The sequence below is a fragment of the Cydia pomonella genome, chromosome 18 (assembly GCF_033807575.1).
Source record: "Cydia pomonella isolate Wapato2018A chromosome 18, ilCydPomo1, whole genome shotgun sequence".
NCBI classification, from domain to species: domain Eukaryota; kingdom Metazoa; phylum Arthropoda; class Insecta; order Lepidoptera; family Tortricidae; genus Cydia; species Cydia pomonella.
The window spans coordinates 763,952-776,978 of NC_084720.1; the positions used below are offsets into that span (position 1 = coordinate 763,952).

Sequence of the window (13,027 nt, forward strand, 5' to 3'; positions counted from 1 at the left end):
GTATGTTTATGTATGTCTATTTGTATTCCTTATATGTGTATGTTTATTCACTGTAATTCTGTGTGTGAATGTAGGCTTCATAACGGTTTAGCAACACCTACTTTTTCTATTAACTTCTCTATTTCCGCTACCCAAAGGTTGTCTGGAAGAGATCGCTTTTTAGCGATAAGACCGCCTGTTGTCTGCCTCAAAATTTAATCAATTGTTTATTTTTCTTGTATATTTTTACTGAAGTGTGCCAATAAAGAGTCTATCTATCTATGTGTCACATGGTAGCAAAATTATTTCCATCTTGGGCGTAACACATTTAAATCCCTCACTACATTCAGGATTATATTTTAGAATGCTTCGCTTTGTTCAGATTCAAAGTACGCCCTCGCCGTAAATATGTCATTTTGCTAACTTATGACGCAACCAACTATTATTTGGTACCGTAGAAAGTACATAAACGATTAAATAAGATGTTATTTTACTGTGTATGTTCTTTACGATATTAAATATGACGCGCTTAAGAATATGCTTAACGAGGGGGGGCGGGTTTAGGGTCGGCAACGCGCATGTAACTCCTCTGGAGTTGCAGGCGTACATAGGCTACGGAGGCTGCTTACCATCGGGCGGGCCGTATGCTTGTTTGCCACCGACGTAGTATAAAAAAATGCGACATATTTTTCTCAATAGTTTCGTAATAAAAATAAATCCAACAAACTCTCACTCAAACAACTATTTATTAAATCACAACAATTCTAATCTAGACCAAATAGTCGATGAAATGAACTTAATCAAAACTATCTACTAGAAATCACTCTTTAGACATTGTTCGATGTATTAATTTTTGATTAATTAAAAACAATACTGGTAAAAAAAAATACACTTTTTGATGACCAATGATATTTTCACTATGAATTACATAATTAGTTACAAACTCTTTAAGTAAAGATTTTATGTAAATTCTGACTGTGTTCTAAACCTTATTTTCATATATTTATGGACGCAATACAATAGTCAGTGTCGGGAATTCGTAAAAATCTGCTTCTACTAGTGTATATATTATCCTACTTATACATATTCTGGGAAAAATCAGATAGCTTCAGATTTTTACATAGTTCAGTCTCCGATGGTCAAAATATTGTACGCAAAAAAGTGATTACTACTACTACTCCTAATTTCATTTTTCCATTTATATCAGGATTTTTTTTATGGTAACACAAAATTTGTGTATGGCCTGAGTGGACGCTTGAGTGGGGCATGCAGCAGGGCGGGGCGTGCGGCGTGCATGTCAAACAAATGCAAACGTATAAGAGCGGCCTCAGTGCATGCTGCTCACATCACTTGTGAGCCCGACGCCACGCTGCATGCTCCGCCGAACGCTCCGCTTCGAGCATCCACTCAGATCTTACACTTACTGATGTCCGACTATAACAACTAGTGAATGAAAACCCACTTCATCTATCCACCAGTATCATTTTCAATTCAACGTTCTGCCAATGGGTCTTAATACTTCTCCAGCACCGCTTCAATCATGGCGACCTCGGGTGCGATACCAGCTTTCTTAGCGTCGACCTTGAAGCAGGCTGCGACCTTGACAACGCGGCTGCAGTCGTCAGGGATGTCGTCGTACTGCTTCTCGCAATTGTGGATCAGTTCGACCATCTTGGCCGAGAGGACGTCACCTGTAAACAAGAGTCAAAAGTAGATGTCAGCGGAAACGAACAAAATGTAATTAGAACATTGTAATTACCCTTTTTTGTAACATTTATGACCTACATCATTGAAAATAAATGGATGTATACTTCTATTTCTAGTCAGTGAAAAGTGGCTAGGCAAAATAGATGCGTTTTATCTGGAAAATGATTTTATTTCACGTTACTAGTTTTTGAATAGCAGTTTTCATCCAATACAGATATACAGAATTGTATAAATTACTACGACATATTGGCAATTGTAGTAACTGTAATGATACGTGCTTTCACGTATCACGTACATTTCATAAAGAACTTTGAACTTGTTTATGAAACTGAAATCGCAAACTTCTGGCTATAAATTCAAGTTGTTTGCGCCCAAGTCCGGATAATAATGTAACACATTATTTCAGTTCTCGTACAGTCGGCAAACGTGAGCACGCGATGCATTTTACACAAACCTTAGAGGCACATTCAAATATCAAAACTTGATATCAATATGAATATAGTCTTCTTGAGAAAGCGATACATGGAATTTTTTTATCATATTGGTAGCATATTTTTATAATCGAAATACGCGTCCAGGTCAAGAAACTGGCTATTTTTAAAAGCGTGGAAATTGCTGCACTCCATGCTACGTTTGTTTATGGTTTAGTGAGCGAAGTGCCAATAAAATGTATATTATTTACCTATGCCTACAAGGAGAATAAGGAAGTTTCTGAAACGTTGAAAACGTTCAAGAAAGTTTTCGAGGATAATTCAAATATTTAAAACTGGTCACTAACGTACTTAAAATTGATTATCACTGGACACGCTTCGATCCACATCGAGGATCTTCAAACAAGGCAACTCTTGCAGTTAGGTTCCAGCGTGAAAATAATATTTTGTGTAAAGTACGTAAGTAATCCGTTTAATATATCAAAAAAAAATATATGTCACAATCACGGTACATACTCCTAATAATTGGGACAGTCGTTAGTGTATTCAATATGACGGATCGTTCATTTTACTCCTAAGTATCTTAAAATACTGTAAAAGTATTACATACACACAATTCAAAGCAAGAGTTCGTAAGAAATACCTCGTGGGAAGCTCTTCACGTATTTATGCACGTTTTCATGATGCATATGCGCATCGCTTTGCAGCAGGGAGAACTTATCTTAATAGTTTATTTTTTGAATACCACGACGGTGGCAAACAAGCATAATGCCCGCATGATGGTAAGCAGTTACTGCAGCCTATGGACGCCTGTAATTCCAGAGTTGTTACATGCGCGTTGCCAACCCTTTAAAAACCTGTACACTCCTTTTTTGAAGAACCCGATACTATAGACCCTCGGGAAAACCTCGGAAGGAAGCTCATTCCGCTCACAGCCGGAGCATCCGCGGGAGGAAATTCCTCTTCAACCGCACAGTACGCGACCATTTAGGTTCTAGGATGTGAGGATGAACACCCTACCGATGGCGAGCGGTGCGGTGATAGAAATTAAGTGATCGTTGGCAACATGTCAAACAATTCTTCAAAGCACAGCCCATTGTACAACCGGTAGAACACACACAAGGAGGCAAGGTCTCTCCTTAGACTTAAAGGTTCAATTCCGCTTGTGAGTTTATTATCTTATTTTAATACATACCTTGAGGGAAGCTCTTGACGTAGTCATGCATGTTCTCATGATGCATGCGGGCATCATCTTGCAGTAGGGAGAACTTGTTGGACATGCACATGATGGCGCAGCCGAGCTCGCGGTGGACCACTTCAAAGTCCTCGCGCCAGAAGTTGTGGAACTCGTCCAGGACTTCTGGGGACAGCTGGGACTGTGGGGATTGAAAGGCGTAAGTGTATGTTTATGTCAATTATGAAAAAATTGTGACGTTTTTAATTAAAAGGTACCACATTGTCGATATTCAATAAGGTTGATTTCAAATTGAAGCTTCATGGAAATAGCGCTTTATTGACAACCGGAAATTTTGGTTGGGTTGATGATGTGATATATGCTTTTTTTTAAATGTTACATGTATATACAACTCTTATTGTACCTAATTCTTTAATGAGGGAAAACGGGTAGTTATACCCATAAAATACTGATTGATCTTTCCCAGACATATTGTAAGGACATAGACAATTCTTCACTTTGTATAGAATCCGTACACAGTGATTTGATTGTATAGAATTAAATGCAACATGCAGCTGGACTCTTCGTTTCATATAGGTAATTACGTATCAAGGAATAACTTATAATGATGAAGGAGCATTTATTTGCTTAATTAAATTGGATTAAATATAATTTTGATTGGTTATTCGTTATTCTTGCTATAATTATAATAATTAAAAAACATTAAAATTGATCTAATAAAAAAATCATTACGGGATTTCACTAAGGGAATTCAATGCCCTGTCATATATTTACATACATCACTAATTATTTTCTTAAAAATAAATGCCCTTTCACTAAACCTATTAATTGGACACAAAGCAGGAAAAAATCTTCCAAAGTCGCTAAGTCAAAGACTATTTCAGTATGTTTTTCAAATTCGAAAACCATTCAAATACTTACCTCCTCACGGCATTGCTCTAAAGCCTTCCCAAAATGCGCAGTCACATGACTCATGACCTCCGCCGTCCCGTCCACCATCTTGCCCCCCACCAACACTAAACCAACCAGCCAGTATAAAGCCATCGTGATAACAATGCCCACCAGCCGCCAGCACACCAATATATCACAGACGGATTTTTTCGGCCGCTAATTCTCTATGATTACTCCTAACAATCTTGAAACTTAAGAGGGGGCTCAAGCAAATACATATGTAGATTTTATACAGGTCAAAGACAAATCCCATAAAAATATCACACGGAAATTAAACTACATTTGCAACCATAGCCCCTACCCTACTCATAGTGTTGTGTTCCTGCCGGTGAGTAAGCTTGCCAGAGCTCAACGAGGGCGAGGGGGTTTAAGGTCGGCAACGCGCATGTAACTCCTCTGGAGTTGCAGGCGTACATAGGCTACGGAATCTGCTTACCATCACGCGGGCCGTATGCTTGTTTGCCACTGACGTAGTATAAAAAAACCGGCCAAGAGCATGTCGGGCCATGCTCAGTGTAGGGTTCCGTAGTTACTCTTCCGTCACAATAAGCTAAACTGGAGCTTAAAGTATATAGTAAATTGTTAACCAAGGGATGAAACGGTACCTTTCACGCGAGTTAAACAAATAGGCAAATTTGCATAATCAGTACCTAATTAAAGTCTTTTTACTATGAAGGGGAAACTTTTTGCGATAACTCAAAAACAGCTAAACTAATCATGTCCGCTATAGTTTTCATTTAAAGTCTTTCTTAAGCTCTACTTCCACGATTTTTTTCATATTTTTTGGACCTATGGTTCAAAAGTTAGAGGGGGGGGGAACCATTTTTTTTTCTTTCGGAGCGATTATCTCCGAATATATTCACTTAATCAAAAAATGTTAGTTGAAGACCCCTATTATTTTTGAAAGCCCTTTCCAACGATACCCCACACTGTAGGGTTGAAGCAGAAAAAAATTCACCCCCACTTTACGTGTAGGGGAGGTACCCTAAAAAAAAAAAATTTTTTAGATTTTATTGTACGACTTTGTCGGCTTTATTGATTTATATATCCATGCCGAATTTCAGCTTTCTAGCACTAACGACCACGGAGCAAAGCCTCGGACAGACAGACAGACAGACGGACATGGCGAAACTATAAGGGTTCCTAGTTGACTACGGAACCCTAAAAAGGGTGTTAACCAAAACCTTAAAAGGTTAGCTTGGAACATTTCGACTAGGGATGTCTGTTTTTTTTTCTGTACAAAACAGTCTGATTTTTGCGGGGGAGGGGCACGTCAAATGTATGGCTATTTGTACGTATTTGTAGATAAACGTCAGTCCATACAAAAGTATGCACAATTTGTACAAGGTTTTCGGCAGAAGAGTAAGCTTTTAAAGAAGACTTCTGTCTAAATGCTCTAAGTTTCCTATTGTTTCCTTTATTGAAACAAATTTAACATTTTATATTAGCATTATGACGGAAATGTCTTACACATTTTATTTATAATAACAGTATACATAATGGATATATAGAGTGGTTTTACTATAACTAGCTTAAATTTAAAATAGGCCTTTGAGGCATTGTACCAAGGATGCTGGCGGCATTTTCTCGTCATATCGCAATGCTGATACGTTGTGCGAGGATGCCGCCTACACTTCGGTCCTGAGTTAAGTCAACAAGACGCTGCGCGATTTCTGCAAAAAACTTGTTAATGTTTAATATTTCCTTTTAATTTGCTAGGTTTACATATACCTCCTCTTAATAATAAAGATACAAAGTCCACCTAAGATCAGTTAAGAGTTGTAACTAGATAATGAGCTAGACTAAATGAATGGGTTTACTGGCTTTGGTGTTGTCGATAGTAATGTGGTGGTTGCACAGATGCAAGTCATTTGCTGAGGCGTGATTGTTTAATGTCTTGCATGTTGGTTTTAGGGTTTATTTGTGATTAAATCTGGTATTTGTCTTGTCAGCTGTTGCTCTAGATACTGATATCGCCCCATTCAGAGATCACCTACTCAAAAATTTACAATATTGAACAAACGACCGGTTTGGCCTGGTAGATAGTGACCCTGACTATGAAGCCGATGGTCCTGGCTTCGAATCCCGGTAAGGGCATTTGTTTATGTGATGAGCACAAATATTTGTTCCTGAGTCTTTGGAGCTGTCTATGTATTTGTGTATTATATATATCGTTGTCTGAGTGCCCACAATACAAACCTTCTTGAGTGGGACTTAGTTCATCTATGTAAGAATGTCCTTTAATATTTATTGATGTTTTTAATTGACACACTTTATTATACATATGTGAGTGCGTCTTCAAAAAACGATCTAGTTAATTCATGTTTTACTTGCCGAATCGAGTGTCCAGTGGGATTTAGTCTTCCTTCGGCCAGTTGTTAAGGAAGGTATCCAGTTCGTCCCGCCATTTCCGTCTGGACCTTTCCTACCCACGTCCCTTTACCAGCATCCATTTGGTGGTTATGCTAACAACCAAACAGACTGAGGTCATAGCACTATCTCTCTCACTCTCGCCATGACCACATAAGCATGAATGAGAAGTTTTACGACCCTGATCATCGGTTTGGTTTAGGTCGGTAGTATAGGCCATTTATCCGTCCGTATGCATGCGGTAGACGTGACCGGCCCAGTCCCATTTAGGCCTAGCAGTTTTTTCGTGTACGTTAGCAATGGCGGTTTTAGATTCATTATAGTATTATAATCTTAAGTCGGAATCATTTCAAATCACACAACCACACTTTATTCATCCCTTGTCTAGACTTTTCTTATCTTTGAAACGTGTTCAGAAGAAATTGTCATTCGTCATTTTTGTGCAATAGATAACAAAACCAAGTTCATAATTTAATTGTTTCGTCAAAATCTAATGTATCTACATATACAGTTATTCTGTAATGTATCTACATATACAGTTATTCGAACACCTTAAACTAAAATAAAAATAAGGCAAAACAATTTGTGGCAAACCATAAAAGGGGCGTGAAATGAAAACTGTCTATGGGTGATCAACTTTTCCCGCCTGTTTTTACTAGCCTATATTAGTATCCCACTGTTGGGCGAAAGGCTCCACCCGTTCCCACCATTTGACCATATCCAATGCACTCTTTACAAAACGTAACAAACGTTTTGGTCTTCCTCTGCCCCGAGATGTACCCTGTACCCTGTGGGACCCTGTCTGAGGGCCTACCGCGAACCACACGTAAATTCGTACGTAAGTGTGACAAGGAGGCAACCCGTCGAACGTGGTTCGCGGTAGGCCCTCTGTAGCTAGTCACGCCTACATTACCGGGTTACTAGTGTTACTACTAATTACTGCGTGTTTCTGACGGAAACGACTTGCAAAATAATAACTCTATTTTTAACTCAGACTGAAATATGCCGCATCCATTCGATTTCACTTCTAAGTTAAGAAACATCAAAAGGGCAGCTGTGTAATTTTGTAATTAGTCAAATCAGCAAGTAAGTTACATTGTATCAACCAACAATAACTCGCTTAACTGACCGTTGGAAATCGGAAGACCTTATCTCCACGATATAAGGTTGAAAATGGTAACCATAAACCATAATTACACTGTGTAGACTAAAGCATGTATACGGCGCTAGAATGTAATAGTCGTCATCAGATATATCGGAGTGGCCAAGGCGCTCACAAATATCTGAACATGCCTATGTTGTCAAGGCTAGAGTTCGTGTTCAGATATTTTTGAGCACTTCGGCCGCTGTGATATGTCTGATGGCGACTGTAGTCCATACTGTTAGCTGATGATTCGTTAATCTTATGACAAAGACTTAGGGCCAGTTGCACCAATCACACTTAACAGACTGATCAACGTCACTCAGCAGATAACTATGACAATTCCCATACATTAACATTTTGCGAATGCTTTAACGTTGACAGATGGTTTGGTGCAATCGGCCCTGAGTCCGCAGCAACTCGGCCGAATTTTACCTTCCCACAGAAACAAAGTTTCGTTCTTATTTTAAAACTACGTGTTGGATTTTAATGGAATTTTGCAAATACATTAACAAGAGATATATCTATACCTGTAACTATTTTATATAGCTCTAGCTTATCAAACAATCGAAATAGAGCAAAAACAAGTTTAGTATGGTAATCGAAGCTAACAAATCACAGGACTTTTATTCAGTTTAACGGTATATTTAGAAAACAAGATTTACATTTAAAGAAGTGGGAGCGTAAGGCAGGAAGTACGATTGTGTGATTAAAACCAATTTACGTCCACTTGAGCGGCTTTTAATTTCAATTCTAAAATATACTCTAGATAGCTTAATAATAAAACCTAATGACATTGACTTTATTAAAACTACAGTATTATACGAGGATCGCAGGTCCTTTACTCGTAGAAATGTTCAATATGTTTGTAAAAAGCTTATTTTTATTAATTGGGGTTTTATACTCAAAACCTCAAAACAAATCAGGATGTGTTCTGAATCCTTAGGTCTTCCTGCACGATCTTTACAAGCATAGGTATATTAACCAATAAAATTAAAAAAACTATACTAGCCAAAGAATTGAGAAAAAAATGTGCGAAGTTATTAAAATTTGCAGCATATATGTATGTTAGTTTGAAGAATTACAACATTATTGAAAATATTTGCTGTGATAATATTGGCATTTTACTTTACCCACTGGGAAGATGATTAAATTTATAATCATAAAGCACACTGTTCCCAAAACTTAGTTCAATATTGTAGACAGATATCTAATATATATAATACTTATTTAAATTGCGGATAGGATACTTCGAATAACAAAAAAACAATGAATTAATACAAAAAATATTACTTTTGTAATTCTGGGAAAGAAAACGTGCTAGTGAATCAGTGCTAACCTGTTATACTTACTTGCGTATTTTTACATGCAATGAATGTTCCCACCGTTCCACCTCAAAACTAAATACGCAAATAAATATAACAACCCACCACGAAAAGCACAAAACTCGACACGTGTTTTGTCTCTCTACGAGGCATCCTCAGGAGATGCTGGAGAAGTTGACGGTCTGACGTCCGACAACTGAAACCGTCAACATCTCCAGCATCTGGATTTCCGCAAAGTATGCATAGTCATTCATTAAAAATAAAACAATAAATTTCACTGTAACGGCAAATTTTAATGGTTAGTAGTTAAACACAAGTAATCAAAATCAATTATTATCGATGCAACAAAACTAGGTTATAATTTATTCGTTCATATATTCACTTATGTAGGTATTACAGACAAAAATATCGGAAGTGGCTAAAACACGTCAATCCTGTATCGTTGCGATTTCCAAATTCTGCCATCGGGTTTCAATATTTCTCCAGCACAGCTTCAATCATGGCCACCTCGGGCGCGATGCCAGCCTTCTTGGCGTCAACCTTGAAGCAGGCCATGACCTTGGTTACACGGCTGCAGTCGTCTTCGATGTCCTCGTATTGCTTCTCGCAGTTATGGAATAGTTCTACTACGGTTGCTGACAGAACGTCACCTGTAAAAAGCACTGTATAGTAATTTCAAAACGGTGAAGGTGAACGGTGAATGTATATATATACCGTATTTTTTGACATTTAGATTTTATTCTAGAAAGTTTCTAGACTAGTATTTTTATACAATTTTTATGTTTGACGATCCTTTTGTGAAATTCTTATTATTAAGTTTACCATATCTACCGGGTGTTTCCTGTAACAGGAGCAATAAATTAAACTGTAGGCTGTACTCCTCAAACTGACCAACATTTGTTCAGCGACTTTTAAAAATAACTTATGTTTTGATTTTTATTACACTAAAGTTTATTTTAAGGCGCAATGTATTGCAAATTTTGTTATGTTTTAAGCGTGACAAGCAACGTCAAACACACTGATGTCAGCGTACATTGAAAATAATATTTAATTTGTATGAAAAAGGTAAAATCTAAAGATTTCGTAATTTTTAAAAGTTGTTAAACAAAAGTTATATCGTTTGAGGAGTACAATATATGGTTTAATTATGTGCTCGTGTTACAGGAAACACCCGGTATAATAATTAATTTTTTTAGAACAATAATAACTGCATCAATAAATTGCTCTGATATTTAGATTAAGATGATATTTGTAAAATTTGACGTTATAAAAGTGCTTGTTGCTAGGCCTATTTGAATAAAGAATATTTTGACTTTGACTTTAGACTTTGAAGATATCAAAAAAAGAATAGATCCGTATTTCGTTAGGATCTTTCATTTAGTCCCGGATTTTTGAAGACGATTTTGTGTAATAGAATAATATTGTACAGTTTCCCCTATTGTCAAAATAAAATATGTTGAATCATGGTAGTATCCACGTGTTACACAGTTTTATGGGTTAAATAATTTAACCAAGTGACTGAAGTAAATATAATAGTCTTAAACACTAATTATTCAACCTATAAATTACGCTATAAACTATACATCCTTAGAATTAGCTTCATCTGTATTTTTAGGTATACCCTAGATAACAAACATTATTTTTTTGTGATAGTTCTAGTTTTTTTCTACGTCACATTCTCAAAATATGCAAAGCGTTCTTGTACATACTTACGAGTATAACTGAGATATCTTACCATTATCGAAACTTCTGATATAATCAAACATGCTTTCATGATGCATTCGATTATCATCCTGCAGTAAGGAGAACTTGTGGGACATACAGATGATGGCGCAGCCGATCTCTCTCTGTACTACCTCGAAGTCATCATCCCAGATGTGATGCCATTCTTGCATGACCTCGGGAGATATTTGAGCCTGTGGGAGAGAAAAAGAAAAACCTATTTCTTCTCTTTTTTATGCCATATGCATTATGTCTGATGGTAAGCGGCCACCGTATGCTATATCCTAGAACTCCAGAGGTAATGCATGCACTGCCGATTTTATACACTCTTTATTGAAGAATCCCAATTCCCATAATGTAGTCTCTCAAGAAAACCTCGGAAGGAAGCTCGTTTCACAACTGAAGCGTTCGTTCTCTAAATCATTACCGATAATTATTTTGCCGAATGTCATTTCGCAACCAATTTTTCGCAAAATTTCATTTTGCCGAATGATCAAGTGGCAACTCATCACAATAATTTGTATGAATTTCCAACCTGACAGGCTTATGCCATATTCATAATAAGAATAATTCTACCAAGTATAACGTTATCAAAATGTTGGTTGCCAAAGTAAATCATCTGTGAGCAGTTGGTTGGCAAGAGAAATTCAGACGATACAAGTTCGGCGATAAATAAATAAATAAATAAATAAATAGTTTACTTATAGATGTGGTGATTGTTTCTGTGCCCGATGGTCTTTTTGCTTTGATTTCATTGTATATTAATTATTTTATTTATTTACATTACTACAGAATATGACATGTCATCATGTACATAATTATCATAGTTTGATTACCATTTCGTATGTATCTCTCAACAGATCCCTTAAATAATAATATGGAATAACTTCGCCTTTGTACACATTTACTGTATTATTTCAGTTTTATGTACTTGTTTTGTGCAATAAAGTGTTTACTACTACTACTACATGTCCAGATGATATAAAAAGTAAATATGTCTTACCTCCTCCCGACACATCTCCAGCGTCTTCCCATAATGCGCGTTGACATTACTCATGGTTATGGAGTGTTCCGATGCCGCCTCCATCTCTCCAGCAGCCAGGACCAGCGCCAAAACCATCCAGCACAGCGCCATTGCGAAAACAATGACCATTCGTCTCCATCATGCCATTTTATTGCAAAAATATTTTTTTTCTTCTAAATCTCTATGATTATCTATCTGTCGTTTAACCACTATATTATGTTATGGGTGTATAATAAAGAGTATTTTTATTTATGTTACCCAGATAATAAATGGATCTGTAATGGACTCTAAGTGGATGAGCATAGATGTCATTTTCATGGTACATACAAGTAGCATGCGTACTTGTATAATGTATTTAATATAATGTTCGGCTTCCGTTTGATTTCCGTACCTATTCATTTAAATGAAACAATGTAATATAAAACTTTGTAAAATGAAGATGAAAAATTACACCTTGATAAAGTTTTCCACAAATTAGGGACTGCTATAGTTATCGGCCACTACATGGTAATGGGTGTAATTTAATCGATCTACAAAATATTCCTATTTTGATAAACAAAAATATATATTTGGTCAGTCAAAATGTATACTTGGTCAGCAACTTAAGTTAGCAAGTATTTCTAAACCAGTTCGCAATTAAAGGATGACTCACGCTACACAGTGCCAGGACCGGGCCGGGGCGGACCGGAGCGAGCCGTCACACGGACTTTCAGGAGCGCCACCGTCGCCGGACCGTTCCGGGGCCGGGGCGACCGGGCCATCATCTCTATATTATAGTATCTCTATGCGTTGACACTATCGTTGAGTCTCCGAGCGCGAGACAGGCCGGGCCGGGCTGTCTGAGCTCACCGAGCCGTCCAAATAACGGACTGTTCATGACAAATGTCACAAATGTCAATCATATTGAAAAAATTGGTTCGATGGGAAGCAAGTCGATATAGAAATAAATAATAAAATCAAATTATTGGCCCTGGCTGATGAAGAGAATACTGGGCAATTGTGTATTTGGACATTTCGCGGACACTTTCGGAAAAAGGAGAAAAACACAACATTATATGAAGAGCTTTATTTCCACATGACCCGAGACTCTTTCGAAGCCACCGTGTTCTCTGCTTAAGGTAATGGAAATACAATGCGTGTATATTGTCTCAAATAATCATGTGCCGAAGCATATTAAACTAT

At 37.2% G+C, this 13,027-nt stretch overlaps 3 protein-coding genes across 4 annotated transcripts in view; all 3 read right to left on the reverse strand.

Moving 5' to 3' along the window:
• Window positions 1-13,027, reverse strand: part of LOC133527635 (protein prickle) — a 681,722-nt gene that overhangs the window by 424,931 nt on the left and 243,764 nt on the right. The gene's annotated exons all lie outside the window — the stretch shown is intronic.
• LOC133527653 (general odorant-binding protein 2-like) lies at window positions 707-4,394 on the reverse strand. Its single transcript, XM_061864755.1, has 3 exons — window positions 4,234-4,394; window positions 3,313-3,493; window positions 707-1,670 (listed from the first exon to the last, which is right to left on the reverse strand). Exons 1-3 carry the CDS (start codon window positions 4,354-4,356, stop codon window positions 1,492-1,494), a joined length of 483 nt encoding a protein of 160 aa, XP_061720739.1. The 5' UTR covers window positions 4,357-4,394; the 3' UTR covers window positions 707-1,491.
• On the reverse strand, window positions 8,399-12,457 carry LOC133527380 (general odorant-binding protein 2-like). The gene is made up of 3 exons (XM_061864343.1): window positions 11,825-12,457; window positions 10,835-11,015; window positions 8,399-9,749 (listed from the first exon to the last, which is right to left on the reverse strand). The coding sequence occupies exons 1-3, from the start codon at window positions 11,972-11,974 to the stop codon at window positions 9,571-9,573; spliced, it is 510 nt and encodes a 169-aa protein (XP_061720327.1). The 5' UTR covers window positions 11,975-12,457; the 3' UTR covers window positions 8,399-9,570.